We start from the raw sequence: 27148 nt of genomic DNA, 5'->3' as shown, positions 1-27148 counted from the left end.
CTTCTGACCTTTACGGGCACCAAGCACAATCAAGGCACACTTGATACACATAAAATAAAGTTTTTAAAATCTTAAAAGAAAAAAAAAACTAACAGAAGAAGACGCCCTATCCCACCCCACCCCCACCCCTGGTGTGTGAGTGAGGACTGAATGTAAAGAAACAAGTAATTGCTTTATGGTCCTGAAGAGTCTCGGGTTTTACCTCCTTAGCTCATGACTTGTCACGTGAGCTAATTCCCTCATTCTTAAGGAGTGAGAAACTGTATCTGAAAATCTGGGATTAAAATTCAAGCCTCTCTGTAAAGACATTTCATTTGCAAGGCACTATAAACACAGCATTTAGAAATGTGGTTTTTCTAGTGCTTATAGCCAATAATCAACCCCTCGCTATAAAGTGAACCACATAAAATGGGTAGTGATTTACTTTCTGAGGACTTTTTTTTTCAAGTAGTAAATGCACAACACTGTGTCCTATCTCAGTAGTTAATTACTCATAAATCAAGATGCCAATTCTTAGGAACTACCAAATGTTTTTGCTGGATTTAAAGACTCCCCCCCCCCCCTTTTTTAATCTTCTGTGGAAGTCAAAAATAACTGGCCATTCTATTTTATAAAAAGCCTGGAAAAGTGAAAGATTCTTTGTTGCACGTAATATTTTTGCAGGCTAACTTACACTAGGAGCCTCCAGGTCTTTGGTTTTAGTGCTTACACTGACTGATAAATACAGTTCATTCACTGCTGGAACAATTTCTCTACTGTTCAGAGAGGATGTAGAGTCTAAGCGAAAACTCCACACCAAATGTCGATATTAAACTGAAGGCATTTGTTATTTTAGAAACTTTTTCATTTGGAGAAAGTAATTTTCTTAGCTGAAATATTTGGAGGCCTAGGGTTTTTTGGATCGTACATAAGCAACGTGGTCACTATCTCTTCCTGTGTTGTTTTAATAACATTTCCATATGAACCCAAGGGACTGAATAAAGAAAGCTCTCTTCTCTGGAGAATAATTTAGAAATTCTCATTTGGCTGAGTAATGTTGCACATTTCGAACCCTTCTGGAAATGCTTGGTTGGTTTGAGGCACTCGATAGGGAACTGACAATCATTGGTCAAGCAGGGTAAAGCGAGAATGTTAAGGGAGACAGGCAGTCTTACAGGCTAGTAGGGTTGGCAAGACTAGCTGATTGGGCACATCTCAGGGAGTCTCCAGGCTGCCAACGTACTGGCTTTTAACTCCATCTTTCTTTTGGAGACTTCAAGATCTATCATCAGCAAAGCACTTTAAGGATAGTAAGTAATTTTCACTTTAGCTGGAAAAGTAAACTCTCTCTCCCAGCACAAACGTGCCCAGAAGTGCAATCCCAGGCAAGGAGAATAGTGATGGCTTTCTGCAGAGTCTTTATCTGGCACTTCCTTCCACGCCCCCAGGCCCTCCCTCTATTGGTGAGCCACACACATCCCATCTCATTGCTTGATTTTGGATGCCCTTGCTCTCCTCAAACCCTAACTGGTGGGCAGAGTCGCTGGGTCCTCCTGAGAAGAGCCTGGCGTCCCTGAAGAAGCCGCTGATGGGGGCATCTCAGAATTCAATGGTCACGGTTTCCTCAACCGGCAAATTCTGGAGGGTGCAAACACAAGCACACACTTCGGTTCTCTCACACGCTCGTGGCAGCTGCAGACAGCAGGCAAAGACCGACATGCTTGGCACCGTGCAGCCCCCTGGGCAGCTCCCACGCGTGGGGATTCCCGCGTTCGCTTCTGAGCCCGCCTCCCTCGGGCCTCGAACGCCCCGCCCCTTGCCACCTCCGCGCGTCTCATTGGCCAAGCCCTGAGCAAACTTCGGCTCCTGACTGGCGGCTGTGCCTGTCGTTCTGAGCCGTGGGGACGTTTCCGCATTGGGGGGAGAAGAAGGGGGAGGGGAGGTGTGTGGAGAAAGTGGGGGCTCCGGTTTCGGGAGGAGGGTCACCGGCTGCGCACGCTGGCGCCGGGCTCCAGGTATTTGCGTGTGACCGGAGCGCAGGGGAGGCCGCCTCGGCCACGCTCGCGCAGCGCAGCCTTCGAGACCTGATTCCAGGCCCCCAACCACCCAGCCAGCCACGGAAGAGGAAGGTGGGTGTCGCTTAAGGGGTGGGCCGGGCTCCGAGAGACCTCCGTGTGGGGTCTTGCTCGGAAAGGCGTGGCCGGGGGCCGACCGTGGGGCGTGGAAGAGTGAGGGGCGGGAGGGCCGAGGGCGTGTCACGAAGGGCCAGGCCTCCCGGGGGTCTCGGCGGCCGGGCCCCGGGGGAGGGAGGGGACGAGCGGGCCCTGGTGTGGAGCGGCTGCGTCGGGAAGGGGAGGGGAGGGCGAGCCCTGGAGGCCGCGGCCAGCTGTCTGCCCGGGTGCGGAATTCGCAGCGTCTCCGAGTCCCGGCTATTTATGGGCTGGGGAAAAGGTTGCGCTGCCCCTTCGCTGGCCTCCCCGCCTCCGGAGCCGAGCGGGGCGCCAGCAGCTCGTGGCTGGCCGGCGGCCGGCGAGGGACCTCGGGGTGCGGCCAGGGGCCTGCAGCAGTCCTGCCCTAGAGGGCGTGGAGACCGGAGGGCGGTGAAGCTGCTCTAGGTCCGCCTCTCCATTGATGAAATTTAAGTTCGTCTGGTTTTACCTTTTCCGGAGTCTCCACTCGTCCCCCTTTGGCGTCGGGATCGCTGAGTAGCCAGGAGTTCCCTCCCAAGCTGAGTCGGTCCCACCAAGTTTCCGTCTTCTGGATTTTTCTTTTTAAAGACCAGTTTTGATCCCCCCCCCCTCCCGAATACTTCCTTAAGTAGCTAAACAGCGGAGGAGAAAGAACACTTCGGTTGTTGCAGGGAAGGGAGAGAGACCTTTCTTACAACGCAGCTTCTAGAAATTGAAAATTATAAGGCAGATTATTTTAATAAAATCCTAAAATGTCGAGATTTGTACAAGGTAAGACATTTTGCTCTCTGTCTCTTGGCTGCTTCGTCCGATTTTGGGTATTGGTAGTCTCTCTCTTGGTAGGTGGGTAGTTTGGAACTGGGAATGTTCGTTTGTGATACCTTTTTGGTTAAATTGGTATTTGAACTGCTTTGCGCCGCTTGCTGGGTTCGTATACGTGTATGTATGCCTCTGTGCCCTGCAGGGGTTAGTTCTCCCTCCTAAAATCAGTTTTAATAGTATTCTGACTTCGTGGATAGTAACCGTAATAATCAAAACAGGATTTGACTGCTGATTAATTCTTGTTCCGTTCTTGCAGTCCATGATAAGTTATCTTTGTGGGACAAGGAAGCCCAGAGGGCTAGGGGCAGGCAGATGGGTTTGTCAAGACTAGTAAGGAAGCTATACCGTTCTTCACTTGTATTCCGTGTGTACGTAGATTGAGTCTCAGAGTCATTTATTGCGAAATTAGGAGTAGTTTGTAGACACTAGAGGTCATTCCAGTGAGAGAAATGACTTTGCTGCAGTGCTGTTTGCCTTTTCCTTTTTTAAAAAAATAAAGATTATGCTTTCTTTAAATTTGAAAATTGCCATGTAAATTCCGTATGTGTGTAAAGAAAACCTTTAGCAAATACCCCGCAACCACGCTGTAGCATTGCAATTGGGTGCTGCCTTAAACTTCTCACAAAACTGTACAGAGTTTGCCCCTAGATGTGTACCAAACTTTTCCTTCCAGACCCTAGTGTGTGAAAGCTTCAGCCGTCTTGCTTAATACATCTAGTAAAGTTTGCAACCACTTTATGTGGTTCTCAGTAACTGTACTTGTACCTTTCTCCCCCTTTTCTTTATGCTAGGGATGTCCATTATTTGACCCTGGGCATGAAGATGCCCTACAAGGTTATGCCCCACTTTATTAACTCTTGTTTGGCATGTTACAGAGTAAAGGAATCTGCCTTCATTATTATTGAAACAGATGGGACCCTTATGCCTGCCTGCCCTCAGCACTAAGCTCAGAAATGCCAGTTGTCACTATGTTTGAAGTTAGTGTTGTACTTGATGTGAGGCTAGAAAGGCTTCTTATGTTCGGATTTAATAAACAGCTCAAGATTAGGAACCTAGGAGTTAACCTAGAAGTTTACTGGCCTTGTAAGTGCCACAAAACCGGTATTTTCTAAGAATGTGCTAGAGAAAAGCAAACAAGTTGCTTCTCTTGGGAATTTAAAAAAAGTATTAAACTCAAGACAGTCGGTGTAGTTTAGTAGTTTAGGAAGCTGACAGAGTTGATGCACAGTTACAGCTTTGGCCGTCGAGGGAGATCTTCACGTGGTTGTGGACATTACTATCCACTTTTAAAAAGTCCATTATTTTAAAGTACTTCTACATTTTTCAAAATATTGTGCAAGCCTCAGGAAGAAGAAATTAACATAATTGCATTAACCAAACTATAAACTCAATTCTGATTCCTATTCCCATGATGCAATTCAAGATGCCACATTTGATTTATTTGCTCTCTACTTTTACTCAAAATAGTAGATTTCCTTTTAAACAGGTGGTTTCGCACAAAAGGGTGACTCTCTCCAAATGTTTTTAACCCAGTCATGGGACTTACCATTGCGGAATTTTTGTATTTAAGTATGAACTCTCTATGTGCTTACCTTGGTCACTGTTAGAAATAATAAAACTAATCAGCTAATTTGGGAGTTGTCTGCACGCCTACAACATATCAGTTTTCAAGTATGAGACTTGGAATTTTCTGTGTTCTCTTTTTCTAAAGCAGTCTAATTCTGACCCTCCCCAGCCCTCCCAGAAGTTACTGATGCTTCTTTCCACTCACGAGTACACTACCTTCGCTGCTGCACAGGGAAAGTTAACAAGTGGCCGGCCCATCCATCGCTGCTTCCTGCATTGTCTCATTAAGCTTCTGAGTATTTTACAGCTGATAAAGATGCCCAAAGATGAGCTAGGGCGAGGCCCTGAAACTCCTGCCTGTTTACAGCTCCTGTCCTTTCCTACACCTTTTGTTGCTTTTTAGATTAACATTTCAAGAATGGCCTATTCTCCAAATAGATCACCATTTTCTATAGACAAAGATAACGCGTCCCTGGGAAAAACAGTGTTTTGAGAGTAGATGTTCTAAAAGGATTTGTCCCAGGTAGCAGCAAATGCCCACTACCTAAAATGTTCTATATCCTTTTTTAGTAGGTCGGCTTACTCTATGTTTTCGGCTGTAGGTTTTTATGACTTATCTTAAATTACATAAAAACGGAGAAATCCGAAAGGGCATGGACTTGGATTTGACTCCAAATGTGACTGTAGACACTTTTCTGACCCTATTAGAACTTGGAAGTTGGACTGAGAGTGGCTTAGCTTGGCCGGCACTGACTTCAGTCTCCTGGCCCTGCCTCCTCCTCTGGGTGTTAGTGCTTATGCCGAGGGGTCCTTGAGAAGTTGAAATGGGGTGTTGTACTAAGTGACCAAGATAGGTAAACACTGTGTGTGGCCATTAATGTTAACTCGTTCCTAAAATAATGATGGCCTTCAGGTAGCATTGCTACCCAACATGCCATCACCAGAAATACAAATAGGCTTTGATTTTCATATTCCAATTTAATATTCAGGTCTGGTTACTTGAAAGTTGATATATTTAAAAGGAAATTATTAAACTTGTTCAGGAGCTGAAGGGGAGGGGAGGGCAAGGTAAAGCTTGGATAGTGTAGGGGTGAATACAAGTTATAGTTTTAAAGTTCAGTTAACAACAACTTTTTTTTTTTTTAAATGTTCATTGTAACTCTTTCACTATATTGTTTTTCCCTTCCAGTAGGTACTGGGGTCTGTAGATCTGGGTGTTATGAAGTATGCATTGGGGATAGTTCTTACTGGGTGATAGGAAACGTAAAGCTACATTTGGCTTGACTCCAGATCCAAGCACTACGTTTACAAGAATGTTGGGTATTCATATGTCTCTGCCATTTAGACCGTAAGAAGTTACTTGGATATTTTCAGTCAGTAAAACACTCAGTACCGTTAGAGAGGTGAGTTGTCCCTATATAAGTACTGGATCGATAAAGGCACATGTTTTGCATATTTCCCTAAGTCTGTTCTTCAGGAGCCTGGCAGTACTTTCTCAGGAGATGCTTTAGAGCATGAACAAGCTGCCATGTTCTTTTGCCTCCCCGTGAAACCGTCTCGCTCTGGCTTTCTCCGCAGCCAGGCTTATGCTGTGCTTCCACTTCTCTACATAAATGGACTCTGCCTCTTTCCTGCCTGTCACCTTTGGGGGTAGGCTTGTCAACAGAGGCCATTTGGAACTTTTCTTTTAAAAAGTTGTGAGAACTGTCTCCCTAAGTGTTTGGAAACTTATAAATAGTGAAGAGACTGATGCCGTGTAGCCAGCCAGCTAAGGCTAGGCTCTTTGCTTAGTACAGTAATTCTATAAGTATCTTCACAACTCTAAATATGCCATTATCTATCTAAGCTGTGTAAACATTTAAAAACTATACTGTATAATTTATACTTATTATATTTCAAGGAAAGCTATATAAAATGCATTGTTTAAAAACAATGTCAACTTTCTGTCCTGTCACGTTTCGCATTTGTTAGAGTTTTTTGACTCTTGGTGATTCCTGTTTGGTAGGTGGCAGCTGGTCAGCAAAGATCACTGAGCAAATGATAGCCTAAAGGGTCTCAGGTGAATGCAAGGATGAGCAGCCTTCTGGGGCTTGGCTGTCAGGTCAAGGGCTCCAGTACTGCTTCTGCCAACAGTTGCTGTTGCTTATTTTTCTCAGTTGTGGCCAAAAGAAATTGATTGTGACTCCCTACTCTTCCAACCATTTTGACAATAAAGGGTTGTTCCTGAGAACCATAGAGAAACAAGCCATGTTGTCTTACTCAGCTTAAAGAACAAAATGTTTCATTTTTTCCCTAAATGTTCCAGATATTTTTGCTTTTTTTTATGTAAATCATGGGAGTTCTCTATCCCTTTGTGATCTTGCTTGAATCTTAAAAAGCAATGCAAACCCATTCACTGTATTCATGGACTTGAAATAAATAGTCCTGTTTGCTTAGTCTACTGTTTACTTGCCAGTCACCAAATTGTGGAATAGTGACCTCGAGGACATCGTTTCGAGAGCAGGTCTCCTTTCTCCTTGGCCACAGTAACCTGAAAAGCAGTAGAGTTGCTGCCCAGGCAGATGCTTGCACCATACTTCATTTGTGTTGTAGTTCTGCTTAGAATTATAGGCTTCATGCATACAGAAAAGACAGTTACGTAGATGTATGCACTGTTTTAGGCCAATTCATACAAACGGTTAAAGGATGAATCTTGGTAATAAAAAGTATAGATTCCTAAATGTTTTCATTGGGGGTTTTCTTTTTCATTTTTTAATTTCTCAGGAAACAAAGTTACTTTGAATGTTTTCCACAAGTGACATTTCTTCTTTAATTGAGATTTTAACAACTATTCTAGACTAGACATGTTTATTATTTTGTAGTGTAGCACTTGCTTAGCATGTTTCAGAACACTGGATTCAATCGCAGCACTATCGAAAGAATGGACTGTGTTGTCTGAGAATAAGATTGTTGAGATGTCTGGTTAATGTGTCCTACCGGTTTTTATAGAGAGAGCAGTGCATGACCAGCAACACTATTGATTGTCTGCATAGTAATATTGTCGAGTCCGATAGCCTTTCTTTCACTTTTGTCGTCACAACCACGTACTGTCTAGGAATGCTCAAGATGCCCAATAGGAATCAGAGCCCTGGGTTAGTTCTCTGGCAGGCCCCAGGCACCCCAAGCATTTATTAAACATTCATATGGCTCTCTGCCCCCTCCCCACTCACTGAGGAACACATTTCTGTAAAGTTCTTTGTCAGGCTATATAATTGTATGTCACTAGTCAGAGCCATATTGTGTTTCATGCTTAAATCAGCTGGAAGGAGTTAGACCAATCTGGGCTGGGTGCCATCTCAGGACAAACATGGCCTTGAGGTGTAGAATTGGAGACAAGAAGAACCAGGAACGTGGCTGCAATAAACATTAGTAAAAGGCGAAAGATTTATACGATCTGAAGAGAAACCAGAGTGTTGCAATAAACATTAAAATAAATAAAATACTATCAAAGTAATACCGGCGGTGTTTGCTTATGAGAAATGCATACTCTCTACCCCCAAACTGCCGAGTCAGCAGTCTGGGAGCTTCCCCTGGAATCAGTGTTTTAGTCAGCTCTCCAGTATATGCAAATGAATGTTTTAGAAGGACTGGTCTAGAAGTCACAGAGTAGGAGATTGCAGCCTTTATGAACTTTGTACCACTTTTACTATCTTCAGCCATCCAAAAGCGTACCGTAATCTGGTTCAAGATATTCCTGGATCATGGCCCAGGTGATGCAGGAGTCAAGAGTACTTGTGGCTCTTGCAAGGACCCAGGCTTAGTTCCCAGCACTCACATGCTAGCTTACATCCCTCTGTAACTCAAGTTCCAGGGAGTGCAATGCCCCCATCTGGCTTCTGTAGGCGTGTACATTGTCCATATAGATGCAGCCAAAACACTCATACACAAAAAAATAAACTCCTGGATCTTAGATTTGTATTTACTTCTGTAGACTGTGAAAATTTATCAAATAAGGAAGGCATTAAATAAGTAAGTGATGGGAATCAATTCATTCCTTTTGGCATCACAGGATTAGAGTGGTAGGCAGGTTGGTTAGAAGCCATTGTCTGTCCTCCAGAACAGAAAATGAAAATGCTGAGGAAAATTAAGGTAGTATTGAAGATGAGGAAATGGAATTGTAGTGATTCAAATAAGCAGTTTTGTAACTGAGGAGCCAACCTTGTGACTGCATCTTTAATCTGAATGACTGAGTAATGCCAGTGTTGTAGGGCACTGGAAGGGCAAGGAGTGCCTCGGTGTGGACAGTGATTTCTGTTTTAGATAAAGCAAAGTTGAGTTTGAGGTAGCCTGAGAATTCAGGTATAAAAGATCTAGAAAGTGGTAGGAAGGTAGGATCTAGATGGGAGGTACCTATTTAAAAGCTACCAATAAGAGCATAAGAGACAGCTCAAAGGGTAAAGGCGCTTGGCACCAAGTCCGTGGACACACATAGTTGGAGGAGAAGACCAGGTGCTGCAAATTGTCTTTTTTCTGATATCCTCCAACTTCTACATGTGAATTGCTATGAAAAACATTTCTTTCCAATAATAAGAATGGTGAGGAAATGAATTAAGAGAAACAGACATGATCACATAGATGTTATATTTCTGGGTAATAGAGCCCAAAGAAGAGCTTTCTTTCTTTTTTTTAAAGAAGCATTTCTTTTATGTATATGAGTGCACTGTTGCTGTCTTACACACCAGAAGAGGACATCAGATTCCATTACAGATGGTTGTGAGCCACCATGTGGTTGCTGGGATTTGAACTCAGGACCTCTGGAAGAGCAGTTAGTGCTCTCAAACTCTGAGCCATCTCTCCAGTCCCCAAAGAAGATCTTCTTAAGGAAATGTTTTCACAGGTGAATTTGAAGGGCAGCCATGAAAGTCCAGAACACGGTTAGCTTGAGTTGGTATGTCTAATCAGTATGTACTTGATCTTCATTCATAATTTTATTCAGTTGTGATGACATTCTGGATTTTTTATGTTTTTGTTTTTAATCCCTTTAATTTGAATACTTGTGAGTTCTAGGCCTGCTGGGTCTATAGAGTAAATTCCAGGACAGCCAAGGCCATGAAGACAGATGCTGTCGTGTGTGTGTGTGTGTGTGTGTGTGTGTGTGTGTGTGTGTGTGTGTGTGTGTGTGACTGTTAAGGTGGAATCAGTGTGAGGTGGACGCGGGATGGTTTTCCTAGAATCTGCTATATATGGCCTGTACATTGTGAAATCAGCTTTATACTTCAGAACATGAGGTTTCTGTGTTCCACCATTTAGAGTGTCAGAGAAAGGGTGTCTTCTCTATCTTTTAGTTGCCAAGGTAAGAAACAAAAGCAATTTCTAAATTGAATGCCTTCTGCCTTATGTCTTTTGTGGGTTTCTGAAAGTTGTAATGGCATTATCACCCCACTCCCTGACTTCCTCCTCCTGCACTTGGGTAGTTAAACATCCATAATATTGCAATTTCAGTTCTTGTGAATAGGGAAGAACTAGATTATAGCAGTGCATGGTGGAGCTAAGAAATCCAGTTACTGCTTGGTCTAGATGACATCTGCTAATGTAAGGAAACCAACGCCGTTCTGGTAAATTCTATCTAGTGCGCCCAGTTACTCTGTTAGTTAGACACGTAGGCTTTGGAAGACAGTGATATTGAGGAATTTCTACTCCAGAATGTAAAGGAAGCCAGCCTAGAGGAAAGTGAACAGAGGGCACGATTTACTGTGGTTATGGAGCTCAAGACAGCAGCAAAATGTTGGCTTTACAGACCCAGCACCTGCCTGGCCTGTGACCTGGGGAATTCACCTAACTTTTCCCCCTCAGACTCCTGTCCACAGAGTGAGGAAAGTAGGAGGAGAAACTGATCACTTGCCCGCATCTTTAAAAGCTCTTGGGCTTGTGACTGTGCCGTTGGCTTCCTAATTTACTGTCTGAAGTAGTGGAGGGTCAATTCTGTTTGCTAGGACGTGGGAGGAGACCATTTATGAGGTTGGACATCTTGCACTATTCAAGGGATTCTTTAGTTGACTTCCCTTAGAAGCCAAGCTGCCATTGCCAGAACTGTAACTTGAGAATGTTAAATCCAAGAAAAGTTCTGCAGTTTGTACTTACACCTTCCAGAAATTCCAGGCCTTCTTTAAAAAAAAAAAATTAGGGTGAATAAGTAACTAATTGGCAAGGAAAAAATGGATTTTTAGATCTGTGCCTTCACTGAAGCACGTAAGAGTGCTTCTCTTGTTGAACCAACCACCCTTCCATGCTTTTAATTCAATTACTTTTTGTTTTTTTTTTAAGATTTATTTATTTATTATATGTAAGTACACTGTAGCTGTCTTCAGACACACCAGAAGAGGGCATCAGATCCCATTACAGATGGTTGTGAGCCACCATGTGGTTGCTGGGATTTGAACTCAGGACCTCTGGAAGAATAGTCAGTGCTCTTAACCGCTGAGCCATCTCCCCAGCCCTTAATTACTTTTTAAACAAGGTCTCACTATGAAATTTAAGCTGGCTTCGAACTTTTACTCCTCCTACCTGTCTTTTGAGTGCTGGGATTTCCACTGTATGTCACCATGCCCAGCTGTTTTGTGTATTCTTAGGAACCTATCCTTAGAATGTAATTGTATAGTAGTATTTTGTCCAGTAGAGTAAAATGACAGCAGAATGGGGTAGAAGAGGGTAATGAGGAGTTTATTACCATGTTCTTTCCTTTTATTATATTTGTAAACAGGATAGAAGGGATAAAAATTGTTCTCTCTGTGCATCAAGTATTTATCAAAGAAATGGGAAAAATAAAAGTTAAGAGTTTTTTATAACTCAAAATTGAATCTGTATTGGGATCTTTTGAGGCTGTGTCTGAAGGTTGGACCTACTAAATTGGCAGAAATCTAACATAATATCTTTCAGCCAGCCTTTGCTAGTTTGGCTCAACAGGGAGAATGACTGACATGATTCTGAATATTTTCATCTTGAGCCTTGTAAGTGAATAGGTAGGCTGTTCTGGACAGGGAGCCTTTAAAGTTGTTTTTTTATAATTTTTCTTATTTAGCTAAGTCTCAATTACTTTGTTATATTAAACTTGGATTTACACTTAGTTTTAGCTCATTTACCCAAAGCAGAAGGAAAACAAATGTTTCATTCACTGTTTTTTTTTTTTTTTTTTTTTTTTTTTTTTGCTTCTTTTTTTTGGAGCTGGGGACCGAACCCAGGGCCTTGCGCTTCCTAGGCAAGCGCTCTACCACTGAGCTAAATCCCCAACCCACATTCACTGTTTTTTAGGGATATGACTATCATATCTAACTTCAGAAAAAATAGTTTATAAATAAGTTCTGAGTCTGACAAAATTTTGTTGTTGTTGTTGTTGTTGTTTATGTTATTGTTGTTGTTGTTTAAAAATCATTGTAGGACCTGGAGAGATGGCTCAGTGTGTAAGAGCATGGTCACTCTTCCAGAGGACCCTGGTTCATGTCCCAGCCACCACATGACAGCTTACAGCTGTCTGTAACTAGTTCCAGGGGATTCAACACTGTCTCACTGGCAAAGCTCCAATGAATATGAAATAAAAAATAAATAAATCGTTTTAAAACAATCATTGTGTAGTTATTTGTGTTTAAACTGACCTGTGGCACAGAACAAAATAATTCATATGTTTTTTAATGCATTCCTTTTTCTTCCTCCATATTTAGAATTTTCTTCCAAATTATTTGTCAACTGTTGTGAGAATTGAGTATAGTACAATTTCTTATTTCTCCTTAATTTTGTGGATGCATGTGACTAGTTGTTTTAACTAGTTGTTTCTCCTTAATTTCTCTGCCATGATAAACTGTAATCTGGAATTGTAAACTAACATAAATTTGTTCTCCCATTAAGGTTGCTTTTTGCCAAGCCATTTTAACACAGCAACAGAAATGAAATAAAAATCCTGTTTGACAGGAAGTTTAGTTCTGTCTGACTAGAGTCATCTCTGGAATTGTGAAAACATGCTACCCCTAGTCCCAGGAAAGTTGTGGGCTTTGGTTTTCAACAACAAAAGGAACCCTGGACTGAGCAGTGTGTACTAGTGCTGGTTTTCAAGCAACGTGTGGGTCCTGACCCTTGCTTGTTGAGAAACTTAGTATCTGCTGACTAGCTCAGGATGTAGGGTCCCAATCCGTATTGCTTGTTGATTCTAGTCTCAGGTATTTTCTCCATAATGAGAGGAAAAAACACCAAACAAACAGCTTGTTCTTTACATTTCTTCCATTCTATACCAGAATGGCTTTCAGCTTTCCCTTTTTATTTACTAAAGACAGTCCCTTCTCCAAGTGAACAAAGATTTTCCCTTGATTAGTTCCAAAGGCCTACCCCAGCCTATTCATACTTTTAACTTGAATGACAGTTTGGGGGCAGGAGGGGTCATTGACAGATTCTTACTACAGTCTAGTCTGGCTGGAACTCGCAAAGATCCACCAGTCTCTCCTCCCGAGTGCCAGAGTTAAGGAGTGCAGCTCCACACCCAGCAAGCTGCGGTGGTGAGGGGAGGTTCCTTTGTTGTAGGCTGGATTGAACACAGGTCTTCAGATATACTAAGCACACGCACTACTACTGAACCAAACCTGAGTGGCAGTTTAAAATAAAGCCAAAGCTTTTCATACTAGCAACCCTCTTCTCTGAACCCTGTCTGTCTGTCTGTCTGTCTGTCTGTCCTCCCCCTCTCAGATTCCCCCTTCCTTCTCTTTCTCCCTCTTCCCAGCTTTTTAGGAAAGAGGTATACATTGCCTTAAATGGCACAGAAATCCTCATTGCAGGGAATGACCTTTCAGTATTTTTGTGACTTAATTATGATGGAAAACCACGGTGTAACATTTAGATAAAGCCCCATCTGGGATTGGGTAAGACCCACAGCTTCTGAGATACAAACCAGTGCTTCTGATGCTCCCAAGACCTAGATCCACCCAAAACCTGGGGTGACGGGCATGTGCTACCCAACCCTCTGCTCTCTGAGGACTCTAAAGTGGGTGAGAGCGAAGGTTCTCTCTAAGTCCTGGTCCTTGTCCTGGTCTCTACTTAGGATCTCTTGAGTAGATGCCATGGTGCCATGATGCAACATCAAAGATTAAAAATCATGAATTTTGAAAAAGGCTCATATTTTGCTCTACTACCTGGCCCTAAAAACAAGCTTGGTGAGGGAAAATTTGGCTGAAGTATAAAAGTTTAACCTCAAATACCATCCTACAACTAGACCTATTTTATCCAGGACTGATGTACAGGAAAAAGACCTAAGCTCACAGGGTGCAGTAGAAGTGAAGTTCTACTCCCAACATATCCATGTTTTTCTGCTCACAGCACAACCCCTGGAAACAATACTTGGTTGAACTTTCAGGGGCAATTAAAATTCATAATCTTTTTTTTTCAACCAAAGACCCTTAACAAGACAGAAAAAACTTGAAAAGTTCATTAGGGAGCCCCCAAACGTTACCACCAACTGATTGATTAATATATATATATATATATATATATATATATGTATGTATGTATGTATGTATGTATGTATACACACACACACACACACACACACACACACACACTAACTGGTACACATAGACCAACTGGTACATATAGACCAACTGGTACATATAGACCAACTGGTACACATAGACCAACTGGTACACATAGACCAACTGGTACACATGGACCAACTGGTGCACATGGACCAACTGGTGCATATGGACCAACTGGTACATATGGACCAACTGGTGCACATGGACCAACTGGTGCACATGGACCAACTGGTGCACATGGACCAACTGGTACATATAGACAAACTGGTACATATAGACAAACTGGTGCACATAGACCAACTGGTACACATAGACCAACTGGTACATATAGACCAACTGGTACATATAGATCAACTGGTACATATGGACCAACTGTACATATAGACTAACTGGTACATATAGACCAACTGGTACATATAGACCAACTGGTACATATGGACAAACTACATATAGACTAGCTGGTACATATAGACTAACTGTACATATAAACTAACTGATACATATAGGGCATTTCTAATTATGTTTCCTGTCTCAGTTTTGTCTTATGGGAATTTCTAAAAGGCCTGGTTTTTCTCCTTGTGTCCTAACAGGTCTGTCTGCTAATTTTCAAGTGGGTAAACTTTTCCCCTCTCTAGGCCTACTGCTTTTTTACAGCCAGAGATTATTCCTAAAACTTACCCAAATAACTATAGGAGCCTGGGAACTCAGAGTACAGGGCCTCAGGCCCACACTTAGCTGTTGAGTCTGGCCTTCTCAGGGTTAAACAACTGAGACCTGGAAAACACTCTCCCATGGCTGACCTGTTAAAGAAAGGCAGATTGACAAAAGACATTTTACAGACTTTCCAAGTCAGATTTGTTCACTCAAAAGACAGAAACTTCTTTGTTAATGCTTGCCTCATACATGATTTTATTTGTTTCTATGTAATTGTATGTCATTCTATGTTAAAACAACATAAAGCTCAAGTCAACCCTCAGAATTTGCCATAGTAGTAAACCACTTGTGGCTACTTAAATTAAAATACCAACAACAGTAGCAGTTAAACTATCTAGATGGGTTTGCTCATTGTCATTGTGTAAGATAAAAATGGCTATGGTAAGTCTTAAGATAGTAACAATCGTATTTTAAGGTAAATTAAAGACAACCATTGTCTATCTGCCTATAATCTCATCTTTCAAAACAGGCTTTTCAAGTTTCTTATCACGTAAACTTTATAAAAAGGGGAAAGATCTCATAAAAACCAATCTGGTTCCTGCTCAGCCTACTTGAAACTTTTTAACAATCAATAAAAGCTCATATGCTCTGTATTAAGAGATAATCTTTAAAAGTACAGATTTAGGTTAAGAATGGCTATAAAAGATGATATGGTCAGCCGTCTAAAATACTTTTACAAATGATACAAATACTTGGTATGTTTAAAAGGTATCTTTATATCTGACTGTCAGGGTGTATATATATCTACAAGCGCTTCTGATTTTATAAAGTTTACATAATACTGGATTGGATTATAATTAAATGGTCATGTTAATTAAAGCTGTCAACTTAGCCCATATTCATTTTAATTAATAATATAAAATTTTAAAACAAAAAGCTAGATGAACAGTCTGGGTTGAATGTCATTTCTCTCAGCTCTGATTCTGTGAGCAGTCTGAGCAGGACTGCTGCTTGGAAAATAAAGTAGCTGTAAAGGCATGGGGGCTCCTGCCTACCCACGGACAGCTGATGGCTCCTGCCTACCCACGGACAGCTGCCCTCGCCTGGAAGACAGTCTCCTAGACTCTGCTGTTCTTAAAATTAAAATGGAGGATGTTACTTGGCCTTATGCTTTCAGCTTTCTTTTCTTTTTTATGCTTTTTATTTTTTTCTGAGACACGGTTTCTCTGTAGCCCTGGCTGTCCTTGATCTCAAGAAGATCCATGTTTGCCTCCCAAGTGCTGGGATTCAAGGCGTGAGCCACCATCGCACAGCTGCTTTCTGCTTGCTTTCTTTAAACATTTTATTTTATGTATATGAGTGTACACTGTCCTTGTCTTCAGGCACACCAGAAGAGGGCATCAGATCCCATTACAGATGGTTGTGAGCCACCATGTGGTTGCTGGGAATTGAACTCAGGACCTCTGGAAGAGCAGTCAGTGCTCTTAACCACTGAGCCATCTCTCCAGCCCATGTGGCACATTGTGCTTTCTTTTTATTGTCTTTAAAGAATAAATTAGTCTTTAATATATCTAAAAAGGATTTTAAATTTTATCAAATAATTTTAATAGTTTATACTAAAGTATTAGGCTTATGTTTACTTAAAAAATGTTTTTGTCAAATTCTGTTATACAATTAAAATTTACACCAAGGTTCGTTTTTCCACATTTGCTCACTGACCTTTGGGGTTGTCACTAACTACACTTGAAGACTATAGTAATGTAAGCATGGAGGCTAAAGAGGCAGCTAGTATTTTGGTCCTTTCTATTCGGGATGATGGACACTTCTCTCCTACAGCCCTGGTGACTCATCAGTCCTCCTGATCCAATGATCGGACTCAAAACCACTGTACACTCTGTGTACAAACAGGAGGGTCAGCACAAAAGAAAATGGCCCCAATGCTTCCAAGGAGACTACGTAGTCAGGCAGGCCATTACCCTTACCAGCTGATAACATAGATAATAAAGGAAAACTAAAGCATCTAAGGGCTCCTCTCAAGTAACGCCTGTGGACCAGACCCTTGCCTAGCTTTAAAAAGAAAAAAGAAAAAGTCAATTTGGGGCGTGTAAATGTAAATATACATTTGCTTATAAATACCCAACAGAAAAGTAAAAACCAAAAATAAATATATAATTATTGGTAATAATACAAAAACTAGACTTTAAAAGAGAGAGTAGTTCAGGTCTTAATATATATAGGCCTTCCCATTGAATCCTGCATGTGGACTGCTAGCACTCCAGGTAATACTGGCTATGGCTATGATACAAAGATAAAGTCTATTTATATCAATCTATTTAGATAGATTTTTCAAAATTATAGTGAGCTTTATTCACTGATAATATTTTTATCACTTATTCACTGATAAATCTTTTTTAGGCTTCTGTATTAGGATTCTCTAGAACACAACTGATAGAATGTATGTATGTATGTATGTATGTATGTATGTATGTATGTATGTATATGGGACTTACTAGAATGGCTTACAGGCTGTGATCTAGCTAGTCCAATAATGGCTGTATCCCAACGGCAAGTTCAAGAATCTTGTATTTGTTCAGTCCATGAGTCTGGATGTCTCAGATGGTCTTCAGTATATTCTGGAATCCCACAGAAATAGGCTCTTAATGAATGAATGAACTTGACAGTGAAAGAGAGTGAGGGTAGGCAGGCAAAGAGCATGTCCTTCAGCCTGCCAGTAAAACATGTGGTACAAATTAAAGGTGGATCTTCCCACCTCAGAGACCCAGATTACAGTAGATTGAAGTAGGGTCTTCCTACTTCAAATCATGTACTTAAGCAAAATCCCTCACAGGTGTACCCAGCCACTCAGGTTTTAGTTAGGCCGGATGTTGGCAAATTGACAGCCAAGACTAGCCACCACTCTCTGTTTAGTATTCTTCCAAAAGGCTAACATGTCCTCTGGTCCCTCTTCACTTTGACTGATCTGGAAATAAGAAGTTTTATGTTTCCTTCTTGCTACTGATTTTAATCGGTGACTTTATATTTTTTATTTAAGATCTTAGCAAAGCTATGTCTCAAGATGGTGCTTCTCAGTTCCAAGAGGTCATTCTCCAAGAACTAGAATTATCTGTGAAGAAAGAATTAGAAAAAATACTTACCACAGCAACCTCACATGAGTTTGAGGTAAGGACTCGAAAGTGTCTTTTGCTTTGTGTGTCAACATGCATAATTCCTTCCAGTGGTGATTCTCCTGCCTGAAATGAGCACAGGATGTCACATCAGAAAGTTAGCGTTGTTGAACAGTCACAGATTATTAACATTTGTTCATAGTAAAGCTACTTTTCCCTTTAAACCGAGCACATTTCCCAAGTCCCCAAAAGAGTATGGGCAGGATTATGCTTCGTGTTGTTGGGTAGAGAGATGGTCGTCATGTTCAGTAGGATCTGTAAGGAGTTAGTCTGTCGTACAGGCCCTCCCTATGCCCCTTGCCCCTCCAGTTCTAGCACAGCTTGTTCTACAGCTGTGCTTTCCAAAATTGAAAAGCTTTACTTTTCTGTTAGCATGTTATCTTTTATTTTTCAATTCAGTTTGCACTCACTGTTTTGAGGTTAGTTGCGTTTTATTCCTGTTTTCTTTTGGTGACAATTTATTTGCAGTCAGAAGTAGTGAGAGATACTGGAATGTTGTTATAAAGGATATGTTGAAATTCATGGGAACACAGTTGTTCAGGGTCCATGATTACTGACTAGCAGGTGATAGTGGAGGAGTTAGGCTTCTTAAAAGACTCCTTTAAATTTAGGTCCTTTTAGCTTTTCTACTTCAGTTTCAAACAGGCCTTAAAAATTTGTCCTGCTCTAAATTCTAATAGTGTAAGAATTTCACCTAAAGGTATTTTTGAAGTAGTAACTTGTTCTAGTCTTACTATATATTAAACATCCTGATCTGTTTTCATAGCACACTAAGAAAGATCTTGATGGATTTCGGAAGCTATTTCACAGATTTTTGCAAGAAAAGGGGCCTTCTGTAGACTGGGGTAAAATCCAGAGACCTCCGGAAGATTCGGTAAGTTTTGGTAAAGTGCAAGGAAACTCAAGGTCGGTTGGGATTCTGGTGTTACTGTGTAGGTGGGTGGTGAGGACGAAACAGAGCCGTCCTAGCAAGCGTACGGCTCTCGGTTTGTAGCCTTCGTGCTGCGTGCCTTCAGCTGGTCTCCCTGCAGCACTGTCCGGTTCTCAGCACATGGTTACGAGTATGCAGTCTACTTTAGCACAAAGCTTTCAGTACAGATTTCCTGTTGTTCTCTCTTCCAGCCATTAGATTTCTTATGCCGTGAATCTTGCTCAGGCCCTTACCCAGACTTTAAAGCTCTCTCCATGCTTTCGGGTTGTTTCTGTGGCCCTTTCTGCCTGTGCCAGCCAGCCTAGCATGCCTTTGTGTCCCCCTCCCCTGCCTCTACAGCTCTGCATATTTTATTTTCTTTAAATGGTTTGGGATTCTTACCTATCAAAAATCCCGTGTGTTCTTGGAGGCACAGCCCCGATCGATGCCTGCACCTCCATGGGCTGCTAGCAGAAGGCCCACTGCGGGGGGTAAAGGGTAGTGTTGGGTGTTTAAATCTGAGCTCGACTACTTTGTTTCATGTAAAATGAGAATAATACCAGGTGTTTGTATACTTCGCAAGTTGTTAAGATGATATATGTAAAAATAGATTATCTTACTTGAAGCATTGTACAGACTTGATGTTTTTACCATGTGTGGTGTTCACTTCTTCTGTATCTGTAATCTTGCTTTATTAACAGTTTTAAAATACAATTCAGTGCAAACTAACTGAAGTCTGGTCCCAGTGTACCAAGGTTTGCTGGGGCTCAGGTCTGCGTACCCCATCTGTAGCAGTTTAAGCTAATGGAGTCAACCTTAGATTTTTTTTTTTTCCTAATGAGAAAGTCATAAATAAGTTCCTGCTTAGGAATACTCTTATTCTCACTTGTAGAAAAATACCGGGGTTGGGGATTTGGCTCAGTGGTAGAGCGCTTGAGGTCCTGGGTTCGGTCCCAGCTCCGGAAAAAAAAAAAAAAGAAAGAAAGAAAAAAAGGGGGGACTGGAGAGATGGCTCAGTGGTTAAGAGCACTGACTGCTCTTCCAGAGGTCCTGAGTTCAAATCCCAGCAACCACATGATGGCTCACAACCATCTGTAATGGGATCTGATGCCCTCTTCTGGTGTGTCTGAAGACAGCTACAGTGTATTATAAATAAACACATCTTTAAAAAAAAAAGAAAAATACCTAAACTTTTTAAATTTATAAATTATATGTTTGTTAAAAAAGATAAGAAAATCTCATCAGTTTTCTGGAGCATATTATCTTCTTATTAGTAACACTGAAGTTAAATTTTTCCTGGCTGGGTTGGCGAGGTCACTCAGCAGAAAGGGACCAGTCTTGCCATGTAGTCCAAGACCTGAGTTCAGGCCCTAGCACCCCTGTTAGAAGAAAAGAATGAGCCTAAATGTTGTCTTCTGCCCTCACACATGTGTAAGCACACATGCACAAATACACAAATATAAAAACAATTTTAAAATTCCTCTCCTCTGTAAGTCAATTATAATGGGGGGGTCCTAATTTTGGTCTTTGTTTTACTTGTCCCTGGCACATTAATTATTAGGATTTCTTTCTTTCTAGTTAAGCAGCAGATTGACTTTTTTTTTTTTAGATTTATTTATTTAATGTATATGACACTGTCACTGTCTTCAGACACCAGAAGAGGGCATCAGATCCCATTACAGATGTTTGTGAGCCACCATGTGGTTGCTGGGAATTGAACTCAGGACCTCTGGAAGAGCAGTCAGTGCTCTTAACCACTGAGCCATCTCTCCAGCCCGATTTTTTTTTTTTTAACCAAAGGAAATGAGAGAATTCTTCTAAAATTCTTTAAAAAAGAACTAAACATAGATTCATCCAGTTTTTAAAATTATTTGGGAGCAAACCTAACACAATGATAGATTTAGTCACTCTAAGCACTCAGACTTTTTGCCTTCTAATTATTCCTAGTTGAATAGCCCCAGTTGGTTATTGTGTGGTGGTGTCCAGCAGCAGACTGGGAGCTCTGCTGCTTCTGGTCACTTACAGAGCCTAGTGTCAGCTAAGGGCAAGGCATCAGCCCTTCTCTGCACAGCTGCCCGTGTGCAGATCCTGGTCTGTACAGGTGGCTCCCAGTGCTGTGCTGGGCTGCAAGGCTATGCTGAGGTTGAGCCAGCTCTAGAAGCAGCCTTCACAGTTCCTACCCTGAGAACTAAAGGTCAGTCTGCAGTTTGCTAAGTGACGGGATTAGCTGGTGGTGTACAGTTTGTCCTGTAGTCTCAGCTCCTGAGCACAGTGAGCCAGGGAGTCACTTGATCCTAGTTATAGATAACTGGGAACATCCTGAGGACTCATAGTTGCCTCCTGTCCTCGGCCAAAAAGCAGAAACCATTTACTTTTATCTCGTCCTTCAGGTACCTACCTTTAGCAAAAATATTCTGTTAAATATATCTTTTAAAAAGACCCTCAACTCTCTAGCAGTAGCAGATTTAGTTCTAAAGATGTGATTTTCTCATTTTTTTAACAGCATCTTTTAAGAGATTTATTTATTTTTATTTTATTTATATGAGTACACTAGTCTATAGACACACCAGAAGAGGGCATCCAATCCCGTGGCTGTGAGCCATCATGATGTTGCTGGGAATTGAACTCAGGACCTCTGGAAGAATAGACAGTGCTCTTAACGACTGAGCCATCTCTCCAGCCCAATTTTCTCATTTCTTAACTCTTTATGTGCTAGATGAACTGAGCCTTTTGAATGCAGGAAGGAAAGCACATGTACCTGTAACTTTCACTGTATGTGAAGGTTCGAGAATCTGCTTTGCTAGTGCATAAGTCTTTGTGTATTTTGAAAGGTTGTGATACAGAGTGGGAGTTCTTGAAGGACTGGAGGATGGGTCCAAACACCTCCCTGGGGTGTTTGCAGCTCAGTACTGCCCACCCGAATCCTCCTTTCAGAAGGCTGTCCATGGAGTGAGTCGGGATTTTTGATGAAGATGAATAGTTAATATGAGTAAAGAACACATAGAGAAGAAGATGAGATGTATCTTACGTGGTCTTTTGTCTTTGTTTGTATAAGTGTATACATTTCCACTTAAAAATATCCTTCAAAAAGAAAAAAGCCCTGGTCTTGATATGCCCTTGTAATCCTATACTCTAGGATGTCAAGGATTTTGGATTGCAGAAGCAAAAATTGTGTGCACCTCTTTGTATAATTTGTTACTAATTTGTGGTATAGTTCACACATTAATATTCTTTCACCTGGCTCTGTACTCAAGCTCCCCTGCCCTCCCTGGGTTTTAGAGGTGATAAGAGATGGTTCTTTCAGTGGTGGGAAGGCCACGTCTTAAACAGCTCACTGGTGAAGAGCCTTCGGAAATCAATGTGCCACTAATCAAAACTCAGTTGTCCCACACTGATAACAACTGGCAGGTTGCTTAGCATGCTACTTGGGATCTATAGAAAATCATCATCCATTAGCTTCCCACCATTGTTCTTTCAGAATAATTTCTGTGTCATAACATACTTTTTATGTTTTAAAGACAGGTAATATTAATTGTTTTGGCCAAATAGAAATTAATCACGGGGAATCTACCACTTAATATTGACATTGCCAGTGTCAATCTAGCTTCAAAGTTATATACCTAAAAACAAAAACAAAAACCCCAATCTTTGTCTCTTTGGTAGTTTTTTTATAGTTTGTGTGTGAGTATTTGTGTGTGATTATGTATGTATGTGTGAGTGCATATATACAGGGCAACAGGCCGTGACCTTTGTATGAGGACAGCTCTCTCCTGCCACCTTGTGGGATCAGGAGGTTGAACCCAGGCTGTTGGGCATGTGTGAAAGCCCTTCCACCTGCCGAGCCGCCTTACAGGCTTGCATCTGGTTTTGTACATAGTTTGGAATATTGCCATGGTTTGTAAGTAATGTTTCATTGAAAGTTCGTATCTGTACTTCTTTTCTGTAGCTCCTATTTGTGTGTGTGTGTGTGTGTGTGTGTGTGTGTGTGTGTGTGTGTGTGTGTTTGCACAGTTGAACAGTTAAAATCGAGGTGGTGTAGGTTACTATAACTCTTAAAATACTCAGTGGTGAGAACTGTCTAACAGAAGCTGTTTGTAGCAGGTTCAGACTGTTGAGCTGTACAAGGGAGTTCACAATCTCTTTGTGCAGGATATGGCATTTGAATATGAAACATTTTTTCTTTTTGAAGAACCATCTGTAAAAGTATTAAAAGCAATCTCTATAGGATTTTTAGGTAAGATTTTAGACAATACCCATAGGGTATTTTCAAAAGAAAAAAGTTTTAAAGGGGGTCTTCTGGATATGGTCATCTGTAGGTCCTGTAACATGCTACCGCACCTGCTGGTTGTTATCCGTGTGGAGCAGTTGGTCAGCCTGAGCTTTGTTCAGTGGCACATTGATTTCTGAAGGCTCTTTACCAGTGAGCTGTTTAGGACGTGGCCTTCCCACCATTATCAAGTCTTTAGTTTTTTACAGGTAGAAGTTACAGTTTGTTGTGGAGACTTACGACATACACACATTTTTCTAATACCTGTTGATATATAATTCCAATAGATGACAAGGATAAGCAGCCGATAAGAACATAGGGTATTAATTCTGTGTGCTATCAGTTTATCACCAGCATTGTCTAATAAGCCATAACTCACTTGTCATCCTATCAGCTGACCTGTGCAGATCTTGTCTGCTGGTCTCGGGCTCTGAGGAACTGAAAGAATGGGGTGGCCCACAGTCTAATGCCGTGGCACTGTACTTCAGAATAATTTTATATGCAGATGTAACAACAGTGATCCAGAGGAGGTTGTTTGAGTTTAGACAAACACGTAAATAGAAGTCAGTAAGCACATCCTAAATATTAACAGAGCAGCCCTTTCCTGGAACTTTCTCAGGGCAGACCAGTTTAAACACAGTTGCCTGGTATGTACTGTAGATTATATCCAGGATGACGTGAAAGCAAGGCAGAGGCCAAGTCCAGATTCAGGGTCCACTGACCAAGTTGGGTTCTGTAGCTATATGCTGACATCCAACAAGAGTAGACATCTTATAAATTGAATACAAATGTTTGTCAGAATCATAGCCAAGAACAATGCGGGGAACAAAATGTGCTTGAGGTAAGAGGCCTTCTGCCCCTTTTCTTGGAGCCTCTATCACAGTTCCCCACGGCATTGTTCATCATGGTCATTTGTTTTGACCATGTTCTGACTGACACCTGTCCTGTTTCAGGTGTTAAATTTCTTATGGAGTTTAACGGAGGATCTCCAGAAAGCAGCTTAAACAGTAGAGCCAAATCCTCAGTAGTGGGGCAGATAAAAGCAAACTCGATTGACATGGCCCCAGATTTAAAAGTTAAGCCTTCACGTAAGTACTGATGAGATGAGCAGCAGGAGAATGTCGTCCACATACCTAGTGACCAGCACCTCAGGAAATGTAGTCAGTATCAGACCTCAATGCTTACGCCTTGGTTGATTGTTCCCGTTGAGCTTGTTTTATTTTTTTCATGAAGGGGTCATTATCAAGCTATATTGAGTTATTCCTGCTGTGGGGGGAATGAAGAAGAAACAAACAAAAAATAAACAAGAAACTAAACTCTTGCTGCACTGGCTTAGCTGCACCTGGCATTCTCAAGTGATTCAGTAGACACTGAGGACTGAGTTCCCGTCAGATAACCCTAGAGCATGCCGCTGCAGGAAGTGATGAGTGGGCAGCCGGGAGCTGTGCTTCCAGACCTCAGGGTCCCTGACCCCAGCAGGCGGGCTTCGACTGATAGTGAAGAATTGCCATACAGCCATTGGCTGGGCGGGAAGACGGGGCGAGACCTTTACATTTTGCCCACAAGAGACCAAGAGGGAAGGGAGGAAGAGGAGAATCGCCATGATGGGGAAGCAGAGGGATTAGACATGAAAGGTTCAGGAAAGAAAGCAGCCAGCCATGTAAGAATTCAGGAAAAGGGCCCTAGGGGCCACTCCCCCATTGGGTCTCGGGTAGCAGAGATGACATGTTGATTTAACAAGTTGACTCAGGAAAGTTGGAGGGGAGCAGCATGGAGGATTAGAAATGCCCAGCCACTGAGCTAGTCCAGCATACCAGAATTAGCTGGTATTGTGTATCTCTCAATAACAAATCAACACTAAACCCCCTCAGCCCACCAAGCCAACTGGAAGCTTCCCCTTGAAATTGAGTTTGATGAGAGTAAAGGTTTGGGGGTTTTGTTTGTTTTTGTTTTTGTTTTTTGTTTTTTTGTTTTTTTTTTTTTTTTGGTTCTTTTTTTCGGAGCTGGGGACCGAACCCAGGGCCTTGCGCTTCCTAGGTAAGCGCTCTACCACTGAGCTAAATCCCCAGCCCAGGTTTTGTTTGTTTTATTTGCACATTAATTAGTACTGGAAAAATGGTATCCCACAAGATTGTCTTTATGTTCTGTAATGAAATTTACAATGTTTTAAAGGAGTTTAGTCTGGTGGGGAAACTTTTCTGAAATGGGCTGGAAGCCACTGGTCTGAGCATAGATGATGACAAAGGATACCCAGGGGTAAATGCAGAGGCGTGTGGGCAAGAGATGGTAACATGGTACGGGAGGAAACCCGGAGCTCATGCTCCCCGAGGAAAGTATGCTGATTGAGGAGAAGAGAGGGTCCAGGAGCCTTATAAACCTTGTCTTTAGTTGAGTTTTTTTGTAAAAAACAGCCATCTGCAGAGTTAGCCTGCCAGCTTGACGGTGGTGAGGTGTCTGGGTTTCTCTGTGTCAGCACATGGCCATCTAGAGCACATGTCTGCATGGGCCCAGATGGACACAAGAGAGAGCTGTCCTTATGCTGCTGATCCAGATGACAGGAAGGCAGGCAGGGAGGGAGATGGACGGTGCCCCCGTTCTTTCATAAGACACCTGCTAATTCTTTCACATTTATTGTTTTGACCTGAAGTTTGGCATAAGCAGCTGCAGGGGAGGCTGGGAAGTGTAGTTCTACTCTGGATGACAGAGTGCCCAGTAAAACGCTTGAATTAGAAAGGGAAAGGAAAGAAGGATCTTGAACATGACAGCTCGTCCCCATACCATACCAGTGCTGTGTTTACTTAATACTGTGACGGAGAAATACACTGTGTCACTTAGGCTCCTGCTGCTGTGATGAAATGCCATGACCAAAGGCATTGGGGAAGAAAGGATTTATTTCACTTACACTTCTGTATCACAGCTACCAGATTTCATCCTTGAAAGATGTTGGGGAAGGAACAGCAGGAACCTGCAGGCAGGAGCTAATGCGGAGGCCATGGGACAAGCTGCGTACTGGGTTGCTCCATATGGCTTGCTCAGCTGGCTGGCGTGAATAGGGCATTAGCCTGGGGAGTGTGTGGGAGGTGAGGTGACGGGTGTGCCACCTACAATGGACTGGGCCCTTCCCCATCAATCATCAGGAAAATGTCCTGCAGCCTACAGCCAGATCTTACTGAGGCAAGAGGCTTTTGGTGGTGTCTGTGCTTAAAGTGGACTGTAGGGAGGTAAAGAGGTCACTGTAGCAGTAGCGGCGTGGCTCAGAGGTGATGAGGCCGAGAGAACGCGCTGATAAGGGCAGGAATGCTATGCTAGGGTTTGAGGCCAACTTTGCAGGAAGCTCACTCTGAGTGAGCTTTGTAAGAAGAAAGCAGAAAAAGGGGAAAGACAGTGTGGCATTTTAGAGATCAAAGGAGAGTGTGGTCAGGGTTGGGGGAGCCATATGTGTCCAGCACAGCAGACAGGAAGTCTCTCGGGTCATTAATAAGATTTAGCAGCTGAGATGTCACTGGTGGCCTCCATGTTAGAGCAGGCCATGCTGCGGTTGAGGAGAAAACCTGACTTCAGAAAGGAAGTAGAGGTGCTTGTGGAGACAGATTGGGGGTGGGTGGACAGACGGACACGACACACTTGAGACTGAATAATGGACAGATGGCATCCTAGAGATGGACTGTGCGGCATGTGGTGGCAGGAAGTCAGTGGCTTTTATTTGTTCTGCCAGCTGGGGTTGAGTTGGTTTGGTGGCCGTGAGCATTAATGAACTGAGGTTGTGTGCAGACAAGGAGAGCACAGCATTCATCAGATTTTCCACAATGAAAAAAGCCCGTATTTATGTGTAGTGAGTTTGGTTTTTTTCCTTCTATAGAAAATAGCCCAGTTCGGGTGTTACCTTGAAGAGTATGAGATGAAGACACGGTGCATGAAAGCACCTAGCACAGAGCTTGCGCTGTAAACACTGCATAGGGCTTAGAGCGAGAGCAGGCTCCTGGAAGGCATAGGAAACACTTGACTTACTGTTTTGCAGAGTTCTCTCA

At 42.2% G+C, this 27148-nt stretch overlaps 1 protein-coding gene across 2 annotated transcripts in view; it reads left to right on the top strand.

The window, feature by feature from the left end:
• Positions 1–2101: 2101 nt before the first annotated feature.
• Ugp2 (UDP-glucose pyrophosphorylase 2) overlaps positions 2102–27148 on the top strand; it is a 40937-nt gene continuing 15890 nt past the window's right edge. The window contains exons 1-3 of one of the 2 annotated variants that reach the window (XM_006251538.3): positions 2102–2108; positions 17811–17938; positions 18710–18817. In XM_006251538.3, the coding sequence (XP_006251600.1) occupies positions 17825–17938; positions 18710–18817 (222 nt within the window). In that variant the 5' untranslated portion in view covers positions 2102–2108; positions 17811–17824. Of the gene's footprint in view, positions 2109–2672; positions 2940–17810; positions 17939–18709; positions 18818–27148 lie in introns of those variants that run through there. The other variant, NM_001024743.1, reaches the window with a different exon arrangement.

The sequence above is a fragment of the Rattus norvegicus genome, chromosome 14 (assembly GCF_036323735.1).
Source record: "Rattus norvegicus strain BN/NHsdMcwi chromosome 14, GRCr8, whole genome shotgun sequence".
Lineage (NCBI taxonomy): Eukaryota > Metazoa > Chordata > Mammalia > Rodentia > Muridae > Rattus > Rattus norvegicus.
This window is presented reverse-complemented; position numbering and strand designations above follow the sequence as displayed.